A 12,497-nucleotide genomic window follows, 5' to 3' on the forward strand; every position below is an offset into this window, starting at 1 on the left:
ATTTATTGTCAGAAAATTTAGTATTGCCAGGGAAAAGGACTTGCAATTAAACAAAGGAGTTTTTGAAGGAAGTTGGCCTTGGGGAAGTGCCAACGATAACAGTTGTGAGTCTTAGTCTTAAGCCGACTAGAGTTTTAAATTGTGGGTACAAATAAATTATTGAGGATAAGTCGTACTAGTTTGAGTTGGATAGACAAAGCAGTTGGCTGTTTAAGGTACAGAATAACACAAAGGCTCGCGTTTAATGCGGAAGTTCCAAGCTAGAGATAGAAGATTTGCCTGAACAAGAAATTTTAACAATTAGGTCAGATTGTACTGCACGGACAGACAATGATATTTTAGTGGTGAGATTAACGAGATACATAAAATTGTTTGGAATAAGTTAGGTACACCAATTGTAAACCACACAATATAAATTAATAGCCGGTTAAAAAAAATATAAGATTTTAAGACATAATAATCATAAAAAACAAAATTATAAACAAATAAAATAAAAAGCCACAAAACTAAGACTTTTACAAAAATATTAGTTCCAAGTCAAATAAATTATATCGAATAAAATAAATACAGTCCACTACTTTTAAAAATACAACTAATATATAAATGTACATCTAATGGCAGAATGTTCAGAAGAACACGAATATTTAAAGACACCATTTTGGGAGTCATAAATTTATATTTTATGTTTTGTATTCTAATTGGCGACATGGGTGCAGTGCCGAAAACATGTAATTTAAGTGCACAACACATGAGTCCGCCACTTGAGATCGTTCCCCGCTTCCTAAATGATTGGGAGACCACAGATGTGATTTTCATGTCACCAATTTAAACCGAGGAAATGTTCAAAATAAATTAGTTTCTTACAACAACTAAACGAATAAAGGGTTCTTATTTGGACCTTTTAAAACATTTTTGAAAAGTGTGTGCTTTGGGCGGCTTGTGGGCGTTGCGGTTATGTCTCTGGAGCCGGCATGCTTAATCTCAACTTTTTAGCTTTTATGGTTCCTGAGATTTCGACGTTCATACAGACAGACGGACGGACAGACGGACATGGTCAAATCGACTCTGCTATTGATCCTGATTAAGAATATATATACTTTATATGGTCGGAAACGCTTCCTTCTGCCTGTTACATACTTTTCAACGAACCTAGTATACCCTTTTAATCTTTGAGTAACGGGTCTTTGAGCGTCAATTAGCCCCTTAAAATTATGATCTTCAGGTTGAGTAAGAGGTGCTATTCTGAACAGAAATACACGTAGAGTCGGGTATGTTAAAATCACCCAGAACTACCAATTGGTTGCTATCGGACAGCCTATTTGAGACGGATTGGATTGCGGACAAATGATCTATATATTCTGGGATTTTAGAAGATGGCTGAATATTAGAGCACGTAATAAAAGCAGTGCTTTCTAAAAATGACAGCTTAACGCATATGGACTCTACGTTACGGGACTCATTAAAAAGTATCTCCTCTGACGTGAGGGTAGAAATAACCGCAATAAAGATTCCATCTTCCCACCTGGATGGACAATCGTGCCTGTCTCTAAATAACTTCAGAGTTAAATATCTCCGATATAAACGAAGTATCTGTACGATCGAGCCTGTGTATACATAACTTTAGAGTTAGGTATCTCCGGCAATGAAGTCTCTAAACGCAATGATTTGGGATTCTTGCATTTTGATAAGATAAAGCGAGGCTAATTTTTAGTTTGAAGAAGAATAGCAAGAACTAGAAGATGAGTGTGGGAACCGGCACCACGATGCTGAGCGAAGATCGACGGCCAGCTCTCTCTCTTGCGCTCTCGCTCTTTCCTTTACTTTTTTGTTATACATACACTCACTCGCATATCTCTGCGTACACCACAATTTTAAAATTAAACTTTGAACAGCAATGGTTCGGCCATTTATGCATATAATTATTCCATTATTTTTTTAAACTTAACTTTAATTTATTGTTTATAATATGAAATTTTTTTTTAGAATTATTGAACAATATATTTTTATTTTTAATTTTAAACTTAATACTATACAAAAATGTGTACGCAGAGATATGCGAGTGAGTGTACTTACTTAGTAGTTTTAGTTTGACTTTGACATTGGAAGCACACATTAAAGTGTAATAAATAAGTTGATGATCCGAATTTTGCGTTGTTTACTAAAGTACAGGTTGTTACAAGAAGGATTGTGCAGTGGTCTGGCCTGTGTAGAGCAGGTTAGATGTCGACTAATGGTGTGGGTCTTTGCTTCATATTTCATATTCTGCAAACAAATCCCCAAAATTCTCGGGGGACCAAATTCTTTTTTTTTTTAACAAAGAAAAAGGGAATTTGATCAAAAAATTTACGACCGAGACTTAGAAACAGCGATAGGAAAAAAAATCACTCCAATATATGACCCAAACCGAACCCGTGTGGATCGTCAGATAAAGTTAACAGGAATCTTTTAAAATTTATGTACCTTCCTGATGCCACATCTTCCATGACAAACCCACTCCTATATGGCGACACCAGGACTACGACATTCAACCAACAAGCTCGACAGGCCACCTGAGGAAAGTTTAATTCCCACGGGACCTTTTTCTCTTTTTTAAACTTAGCTTTGAAATGTCCCTATCGTAAGAAAATTTACATTTTTTAACTTGTTGTCAGCTTTTGTTTGGTCTTACATATAAGGCAATAAATCGGATGATGTTTGATCAAGGGAAAGCCGATAAATAAAATTGTGTTTCTTTAGTGGAACCACCATAAGGGGTTTTGCCACTGCAGATTGTGTTTCTGAAGGGCCAACATATGCCAGTAGTCCGGACTCAATATTCCCCTGTGGTAGTAAACAAATCGGGAAAGGGGGAATCACTGATTGTGAAACCGGTGCAGACAAATCGGAATCTCTAGCAATCCCAAACTGGGCTCCCTCGGCAATAGATTTATCGGATTGATCCGAATCCTTTTTAGCTGCCGCCCTCAGCAACATGTTTGGGTTTGCTGTGATCGACAACTGATCAGCTGTGGATACCTGTTGATCATTTGCCGGAGACTTCGAGGCGTTCCTTTTACGCAGTATTTTAAATTTAGGTCATAACTTGTTCGGCCGCGAAAACCAGCGCACTTAGTGTGCACCATTTTATCGCACAGTCAAGAAGTAATTTTTTGGCTGCTTAGGCTTTATTACCTGCCGGCATTTATTTTGGAAGTATAAATTTGTTTCCATTTGATTCAGACCGCTATACAAAGACACAAAGGCAAAGTGCAGTTAATTTTCATACCAAAACAACACAAAAGAGCAAAAATAAATTCGGAGCGGAAAAAAATAATCAACCAAAATAAAATCCAATACTTATAAAGTTAATGAACGAACACACAATGTTGCAATGCTTACGTAAAGCGTTAAGCGCGAGTGCAACAAAAACATGAGCACCACATCATGTTCTCTTTCAATAGAAATCTTTGCCTTGTAGCCTCACCGGCAGCGGAGCTATACGGCTTATCCACACTCTTGTAAGAAGTTTAAACTTATTGAATACATGCACTCATAGAAAAAATTTCTGGATTTTAGAAAATCGTTAGGTGCAGGACAACGCGCCATAAAAATGTGGTATTTTTTAATACAGTTTCGATTTTTCTAAATTGATGGCACCTACCCTAAAATGATATAGATAAGAATGCAGAAACAAGGAAATGTATAAATATTAATAAGATCTAATTATCTGTTAAAAAAGATAGAATTAATTGCTTTAATAGCTGTAGAGAGTCCAGATTAGAGACTAAAAGGATGAAGTCTATTATAGTCAGAACATAATACTCTGTGGGGGCAATCCAACTGAAAGTTAGATCAACAATGATTTAAGATTAGGTAAGATTAGTTTCGAGTGAATCTGCTTGGAACAGAGAAGTTTAGCCGATTAACCAAGGCAACTTCACCACGAATAAGCTTAAATATAAAGACTGTTACAAGCAATTAACATTAGTCTGGAATAAAAAGGTAACAAAAGGAATGCATCCCAATTTGTGCGTTGTTAAGCAAAAAGTAAGAACTTTTTCGAAACCAATTCAATGCGGTCCGAGTGAACTTCGCATTGTGGATTCCAAACAGGATGGCAAGAAATTTCCTTTTACTGTAGGCACAAGAAAGATAATTTTTTAAGGGGACCCGCTGCAACCTGCCATACAAATAACTTAAAATTAAATTTAAAAGATCAACCGGGAAACCGAATAAATATATTTTCCTTACCAGAAGTAAATTATTAACAGAGTCAAATGGGGAACCTCCGAGATGGGTTTTGGCACTGCAGATTGTGTTGCTGAAGGGGCTTGTGCCGTTAGTCCGGACTCAATATTCCCCTGTGGTGGAATCACTGGTTGAGATACCAGTTCGGACAAATCGGAATCGGAAAGCAATCCTTTTAATTATAAATAAGGCTGATATACTGTGAATAGAAATCGGGATCATCAGCTCGACGAAAACTATCTCTAGCTATGCAAAAACTGCTGAGCAGTCCTTACAAGCCACCTTTAGTTTGGCGCATAATCGATTTCATCTCGTTTGCAAACCCTTGGCAAGCGTTACAGTATTTTAGATTTGGGCCCTAAGCTAGATGAGCACTTAGTGTGCACCATTTTATCACACAACCATCAAATCATTTTTGGGTGCACAGGCTTTAAAACCTAAAGCAGACAGCATTGGTGTTCATTTTTTTCCGATTCGGACCACTGTACAAAAAAAAACAAAAGAGAACGCTATACTCGAGATCCCCGACTATCTGATACCCGTTACTCAGCTAGTGGAAGGGAGAAGGAGAGTGTTAAACACTGACAGTTTTTGGCGGTTTGTAGGCGTTAGAGTGGGCGTGGCAAAAAGTTTTTTTGCATATCGATAGAAATTTACAAGACGTTTGTGGGCGTTAGAGTGGGCGTGGCAACATGAATCGACAAACTTGCGCAGCGTCTATGTCTCTGGAGTCTGTATGCTTAGTCTCAACTTTCTAGCTTTTGTAGTTCCTGAGATCTCAGCGTTCATACGGACGGACAGACAGACAGACGGACGGACGGACAGACGGGCATGGTCATATCGACTCGGCTATTGATCCTGATCAAGAATATATATACTTTATATGGTCGGAAACGCTTCCTTCTGCCTGTTACATACTTTTCAACGAATCTAGTATACCCTTTTACTCTACGACTAACGGGTATAAACACAAAATAAGAACTTGCAAGAGAGCTGTTAAATGTACCGTAAGAGAGCAGTCTGCACGCTTAAAACATTTGATTTTGTGTGGGAGAGCGAGAGAGCGTATGCACAGTGCAGTTTACAGTGTGAAGACAAAAACAACACCAAACAGCACTGCGGACAACGCACGATAGAGAGAGTAAAGAAAACACAAAGACAGAACAGCTAAAGATTAAGTTAATTGGTTTAAACTAGTGCAGAAATCGAAAGCGATTCACGCGCGAAGCGAACGGAGTTAAATAAATATTATAACGAAATATAATTAAAACAAGAGAGAACGCTATAGTCGAGTAAGAGAATGGTATTGGAGATACCGTAAAGAGATCCCTGCCGTAGTATGGGAAGATTTTTGTGCAGAACTAAAAAATCAGTATCAGGACCATAAAGACGATGATGTCCTTATGGAAGAAATTCGTGCACAAAAGCAAAAAGAGGGAGAGCCCTTTGACTCGTTTTATGAGGACATTATGACAATCGTTTCTCTACTAACTATTCCTTTAGGCGAGTACAGACTTGTTCAGCAGCTACAAAGAAATTTAATTCCAGAGCTAAGACAAGTATTACTATACTTCTCCATTCATTCGGTAGCTCATCTGCGACAACTGGTCCAGAAACGTGAAATGCTGCTAGATGATGCGGATTTTAAGCAATTCAGCAAGGTCAATATTCCACCGAGGGTCATTATAAGAGCCGTTGCTGCTGTGGAGACCGAAGAGTCCTTACAGTCGGCCTCAGAGACGGAGTCTGTATCTGTAGAGGCTTGCAACTTTTGCAACGACCTAGGGTCTGCTGGAACTGTGATCAGCCAGGATGGTCGCCTTTATGCTTCTATTTCCTTTTTAGGTCTAAAAGAAATTGACTTATTAGACACAGGAGCCAATATAAGGTTTTAGTTGTTTGGGAGCAGACTTGGCTGCCCAAAAGTGGTCATCCTGTCCAAGTTTTAAAAAAATCTCATCACGTGTAAAAACAGCTGATGGAAGCAACCACAAAGTAACTGGTTTTATCAGCACGGATGTAGCTTATAATGGGCTAACAAAACGTCTCAATTTGTATGTTATTCCATCAATAAACAAGCGTGTCATCTTAGGGATAGATTTTTGGAGAATTTTTCAGTTAGCACCAGGTGTAATATCCAGCATCGATACCTCTAATCCAATGGTAGATAGTACTGATACTAATCTAAAAAAATTTCCACTTTTTTTATCTCAAGAAAAGCGATTAGAGAGCGTAATTAATTTATTTCCTAACTATAAAGAACCGGGATTGGGAAAATCATCCCTTTTAAGCCATGATATTGACGTCGGTGACGCTAACCCAATAAAACAGAGTTTTTATCCCGTTTCTCCCGCTGTAGAGAAACTTATCTACGTAGAGGTGGATAGAATGTTGTCAGAAGGCGTCATTGAGCCGAAGAACTCGAAGAGTTCTTAAAGCTCTCCGAAGAGGGTCGTTATTAAGCCAGGCAAGGTACGCCTTTGTTTAGATGCACGACGCATAAACGAGTGCACTAAAAAAGACGCGTACCCGCTGCCAAATATAGATTTTTTCTCGACTTCTCAAAGCCAATATCATAACCAAATTGGATCTGAAGGATGCATTCTGGCAAATACCCCTCACAGATGAGGCTAAAGCCATTACAGCTTTTACAGTGCCTGGACGGCCTCTTTATCAATTTACAGTGATGCCGTTTGGTCTCTGTAATGCTCCACAGGCCATGTGCCGGTTAGTCGATGAATTGATCCCTGCAGACTTCAAAACATGTGTTTTTGGTTACCTTGATGATGTATGTGTGGCGTTAGAGTAGGCGTGGCAACATGAATCGACAAACTTGCGCAGAGTCTATGTCTCTGGAGTCTGTAAGCTTAGTCTCAACTTTCAAGCTTTTGTAGTTCCTGAGATCTAAGCGTTCATACGGACAGACGGACGGACAGACGGGCATGGTCATATCGACTCGGCTATTGATCCTGATCAAGAATATATATACTTTATATGGTCGGAAACGCTTCCTTCTGCCTGTTACATACTTTTCAACGAATCTAGTATACCCTTTTACTCTACGAGTAACGGGTATAAACACAAAATAAAAACTTGCAAGAGAGCTGTTAAATGTACCGTAAGAGAGCAGTCTGCACGCTTAAAACATTTGATTTTGTGTGTGAGAGCGAGAGAGCGTATGCACAGTGCAGTTTACAGTGTGAAGACAAAAACAACACCAAACAGCACTGCGGACAACGCACGATAGAGAGAGTAAAGAAAACACAAAGACAGAACAGCTAAAGATTAAGTTAATTGGTTTAAACTAGTGCACAAATCGAAAGCGATTCACGCGCGAAGCGAACGGAGTTGAATAAATATTATAACGAAATATAATTAAAACAAGAGAGAACGCTATAGTCGAGTTTCCCGAATATCTGATACCCGTTACTCAGCTAGTGGAAGTGCGAAGGAGACTCTTTAACACTAACAGTTTTTGGCGGTCTGTTTTTTGGAAAATCGATAGAAATTTACAATACTAATAATAAATGAAAAAACATCAAAACATTTTTCAAAAGTGTGGGCGTGGCTGTTTTGGGCTGTTTGTGGGCGTGGCAAAAATTTTTTTGGCAAATCGAGTGAAATTTACAAGACTAACAAAACTGTGAAAAAATATCAAAATATTTGTCAAAGGTGTGGGCGTAACAGTTTTTGGCGGTTTGTGTGCGTTAGATTGGGCGTGGCATCATGAGTCAACAAACTTGCTATGTTTCTGGAGTCAGCATACTGAATCTCAACTTTCTAGCTTTATAGTTCGACGTTCATACGGACGGACATGGCTAGATCGACTCGGCTATTGAACCTGATAAAGAATGTATATACTTTATATGGTCGGAAACGCTTCCTTCTGACTGTTACATACTTTTTTCAACGAACTACGAGTAACGGGTATAAAAATATTGCCCACTCTTTCAGAAAATAGGAAACGAAGTAAACTTACCAATAGACTAACGCATTCACAATAATGAAGAGTGTAATGACCCGCTTACTAAGAGTAACACGCGTTATGATTTATAGATAATATATATATATATATTCAGTTCGTTTATTCCGATCTATGGTATTCGCATATCCACGCTGTTTGGCAGTCCGCTCAGGAGTAATCAGGAGTAATCACTCAGACACTAGGCCATCGGTAGCGTCTCTCCCGTCGCTGCTCTCCCGATGCTTGGTTGTTGGCAACGCCGGTCGCCATATCCCTCCTTTATTAACAAGTTTTAGCTTTAATGGCGGCAGGGGGGGCTGGATCCCGAGGCTTCCTTTTGTGGCCTGGAGTACAGCGTTCTCCGGGGTAGGTGTTGATTCCGGTAAGCTGTCATCTGGTTGCGGCGTTGGGCAGGAGGCTGGATACGTTTGGCTAGCTGGAACTTTCTTAAGATGTGAGGCATTTCTTGTTAGTTTTCTACCACCCCCTTCGATCACCACAATATTATTGTGTCGTTCTAAAACCGTAAATTCCGTCTTGTCGAAGTTTGATGTAAGTTTGTTTGGGAACACTACGTTTTTCAAAAACACCTTGTCGCCCACTTCTATATCGACTTCCTTTGCCCCTCTTCTTTTGTCGGCTGCCTGCTTTCCCTTATTTTTTTCAATAATATCTTTATCTCTCTCTCCAGAGTCTAAGGTATTCTCGCAGATATCCCCAATGCCCGGTATTTTGGCGCAGACCCTGTTGTTCCATGTGGGGTTACGTTGTACATAAGAACGAATTTTTGGATTTCCTCTTTGTAGTTTTTCCCATTTGCGTATGCTATTTTTAAGCATTTTACAAGGGCTCTGTTCATGTTTTCAACTTCCCCGTTTGCTTGCGGCCAATACGGTGGGGTTCGAACTTGTTTAATGCCGCACGCTTTGCAGTAGTTAGAAAACTCCTCGCTAACATATTGGCGTCCATTATCCGTTCGTAGGTGCTCAGGATATCCCAGTCTACAGAAGATCTCTTTCATTGCCTTTACCAGGGTCATTGAAGATATGGTTTTAAGAAACTTATGCTCCATATATCGTGAGAAATAGTCAATGAAGACTAGAACATATTCATTGTTGGGAAGCGGACCTAGTAAATCCGACGCTACCCAAATCCAAGGGCCAGTGGGAAAAGGATTCCTGTCCATAGGGGGTGGCCTGATGTCTTGTGATACCAGGCAACAATCTCTGCAAGCTTTGACAAACTTTTCTGCCTCTCTGTCTATTTGTGGCCACCATACTTTGGATCGCAGGCGGCGTTTCATTGCTGTCTCGCCGGGATGTCCTTCGTGGGCTAACTCCAGTATTTTTACTATCAGAGATGTTGGCACGACTAGGCGGTTTCCCCTCAAAAGGAGCGAGCCAACCGCTGAAAGCTCATACCGAAACGGGTAGAAGCCCACTGAACTATCGGGCTTCCAGGAGTCGTTCTCCAGGCAACTGATTGCGTCCATAATCTCTTCATCCCTCTTGGAAGACTCTGCTATTTCATGAATTGTCATAGATTCTGGGATAGAGCTCTGTACGACGCGAAGGATACTGTATTCCGTCTTGTGGTCGATTGGTTCTACCGCCGGTAGTTGACAGAGTCGAGACAACGCATCTGATATGTTGTCTCTTTCGGATTTATAGATAACGGTGAACGTATATGCCTGGAGCCGCAGCAGCCACCTTTTAATGCGAGCTGGGGGCTTGGATGTTGGTTTGAAAATGGCTTCCAAGGGCTTGTGATCAGTTACGAGTTCGAAGTGCAGGCCTGCCAGATAGTAGTAGAATTTCTCCACTGCCCAAACCAGCGCTAGGCTCTCTTTTTCAGTTTGGGAGTAGCGTTTCTTCACCTCCGACAGGGCCTTGCTAGCAAAGGTAATTATTAAAGGTTCGTTGTCGACTTTGAATTGCAATAACACAGCCCCAAGGGCAACCGGGCTGGCGTCCGCAATCACCCGTGTTCGATGCCTTGGATTGAAATATGATAATTTGGGTACCTTGGATAGGAGATTCTTTAGGTTGCTGAAAGCATTTTTCTCGGCTTCGCCCCAGGTGAATTTGCTTTCAGTTTTCAGCAGTTTTCTTAGAGGATCTGTGTGACTTGCAAGGTCCGGAATGAACTTCCCGACGTAGGTCACCAAACCGAGGAAGCTCCGCGTTTCTTCTTAGTTCTTTGGGTCTCTGAAAGATCGGATGACGTCAATTTTCTCAGGGTCGGTCTCTTTTCCCTTGTCGGATAAAATATGTCCGAGGAATTTTAGTTTGCTTGTCTTCCAGATGCACTTTTCTTTATTCAGTAGGACATTATTTTCCTGGAAGATCTGGCATACTTCTTTTACGGCGCTGTCGATTTCGAGGTCAGTTGCGCCAAAGATGATGATATCATCGATGAAGTTCATGGCGTTAGGTACCGCAGATAGCATCTGCTCGAGAAGGCGTTGAAAAATTTCGGGAGCAGAATTTACTCCAAACATCAAACGCTTATAGCGGAAAAGTCGCCTTGGAGTTAGGAATGTTGTTATTTCCCGGCTCGATTCATCAAGGGCCAGTTGGTGATAGGCGTCCTTGAGGTCTAGGCGTGCGAAGAATTTAGCCTCTTTGAGTCTGGTCATAAAGCAGTCGAAAGTTGGTAATGGGTAGTTTTCCCGTAGGGTTGCTTTGTTTGCCAGTCGCATGTCGACACATAAGCGGATGTCCCCGTTCTCCTTAAGCGCAAGCACGATGGGAGATATCCAAGCACTCGGGCCCGTGACTGGTTCAATTATATCTCGACTCAGGGCTTCGTCCCTGACTTCCCATGACTTTGTCCTCGAGCGCTGCCGGGATTCGTCTCACTGGTTGTTGAACGGGTTTCACATCATAATCTATGGAAAGGCTTACTTCAATGTTTTTCCATTTTGGAAAAGGCTCCATTTCCTCAATACGGTTAATGTTTCTTCCCAGTCGGAGGACTTTTAATTCTATAGCCGTGTCTCGGCCCAGCAAAGATTGTTCTCCATTTTCAATCACGTAAAATGAGGCAATCTCTTCGGTACCAAGCTCAACGGAAATTGGGGCCTCGAAAATATACATTACTCGTAGTAATTTATTAGAGGCATAGGCTCGGAATTGCTTTTCTGTATGAGTTCTTACGTCAAAGACTGTGGCTTTTCTCTTCACTAGCAGAGACCAGTCCGCGTGGCTGATAAGGTTAAACTTGCACCCCGAGTCAATAATCTAAGAAATTTCACGGCCTCCCACTCGGCATCGTATGAACTCCTCTTCATCTTCGCTTGACACTTTAAAGCAATGTGTCTCGCCCTTTTTGAGTTTGGAGCTGGTGGCCTCCTCTTCGACAGAGCGAATATACGTGCGGGGCCTTTTCAGGTTATTCCTTTGGGACTTAAGGGATCGGTCGTTCAAGTTAGTTCGGCACTTCCTGGCAAAGTGTCCAGGCTTCGAGCATTTATTGCAAGTCACATTTCTTGACGGACATGATTTGTCGTTGTGTGTGAGTCCGAATTTTCCACATCTGGGGCACTCCCCACTCTGTTTAAAACCACGATGTGTAATTTTACAGATGGGTTCCGCAATTGGTCTTGATGTCATTTCTTTTGATTCTTTGTTGATCTGCTCCTCAACCTGACATGCTTCGATCACTTCCTCTAGTGAATACTCCTTTCCCAGAAGTCTTTTCTTGAGGTCTAGAGGTGCCCACACATCTATGATTTTATCCTTTAGACATATATTCTCAATCTCCGCTTTTGAGGATCCGAATGCACATCGTTGCATTTGTTGGCGGAGTCGCAGCATGAAATCACCAAAGCTTTCTGTGTCCAACGGTGTCAGGCCTCTGAATAGATGTCTTTCAAACGTTGAGTTTTGCTTCGGTGAGAAGTGTTTATTTAAATGGTCGATGAGGATATTATAGATGTCTTCTTTATTTTCGTCGCTGGGCTCCACCAGCGCACCAGGTAGAGAGTATACTACTGACTGTAGCTGGACTCCTCCCAAAAGCAGTAGCTTACTCCTCTTCCGCTTCTCGGTAACAATACCCTCGGCCTCGAGGTATATTGTAAACGCCCACAACCACTTCTCCCATTCATTTCGGAGGATTGTCTTGTCGATCACCTCGCACAGAAACGGTTTAATGATACTGTCGGTCATTTTCAATACGGGACCTAGAATTGGGGTTTATGACGAAAGACATTATTAGATTTACGACTTGACTTGTAATTAATACCCGGCTCTCTTAGGAGCTTGTAATTATTACCCAGCCTCAGTTCAATAATACCTCCCAT

General features: G+C 41.0%; 2 protein-coding genes across 2 annotated transcripts; both read right to left on the bottom strand.

Annotated features, from left to right (window-relative positions):
• Window positions 1-8,379: 8,379 nt before the first annotated feature.
• On the bottom strand, window positions 8,380-10,892 carry LOC122625796 (uncharacterized protein K02A2.6-like). The gene is made up of 3 exons (XM_043805848.1): window positions 10,501-10,892; window positions 9,115-10,185; window positions 8,380-8,935 (listed from the first exon to the last, which is right to left on the bottom strand). Exons 1-3 carry the CDS (start codon window positions 10,890-10,892, stop codon window positions 8,380-8,382), a joined length of 2,019 nt encoding a protein of 672 aa, XP_043661783.1.
• A 541-nt stretch (window positions 10,893-11,433) lies between these two features.
• LOC122625798 lies at window positions 11,434-12,497 on the bottom strand. The gene is made up of 2 exons (XM_043805849.1): window positions 12,470-12,497; window positions 11,434-12,377 (listed from the first exon to the last, which is right to left on the bottom strand). The coding sequence occupies exons 1-2, from the start codon at window positions 12,495-12,497 to the stop codon at window positions 11,434-11,436; spliced, it is 972 nt and encodes a 323-aa protein (XP_043661784.1).

Source organism: Drosophila teissieri, unplaced genomic scaffold, assembly GCF_016746235.2.
Source record: "Drosophila teissieri strain GT53w unplaced genomic scaffold, Prin_Dtei_1.1 Segkk7_quiver_pilon_scaf, whole genome shotgun sequence".
NCBI lineage: Eukaryota > Metazoa > Arthropoda > Insecta > Diptera > Drosophilidae > Drosophila > Drosophila teissieri.

What these genes read in the sequence shown, in the direction of transcription:
- LOC122625796 (XM_043805848.1), bottom strand. Translation starts at nt 10,892, where the DNA reads ATGCGACTGGCAAACAAAGCAACCCTACGGGAAAACTACCCATTACCA. An exon ending in GTCCTACTGAATAAAGAAAA is followed by an intron (nt 10,186 to 10,500) that starts GTGCATCTGGAA and finishes TTTCAATCCAAG; the next exon opens with GCATCGAACACGGGTGATTG. An exon ending in TTTTCTAACTACTGCAAAGC is followed by an intron (nt 8,936 to 9,114) that starts GTGCGGCATTAA and finishes ATGGAACAACAG; the next exon opens with GGTCTGCGCCAAAATACCGG.
- LOC122625798 (XM_043805849.1), bottom strand. Translation starts at nt 12,497, where the DNA reads ATGGGAGGTATTATTGAACTGAGGCTGG. An exon ending in TATTATTGAACTGAGGCTGG is followed by an intron (nt 12,378 to 12,469) that starts GTAATAATTACA and finishes CCCCAATTCTAG; the next exon opens with GTCCCGTATTGAAAATGACC.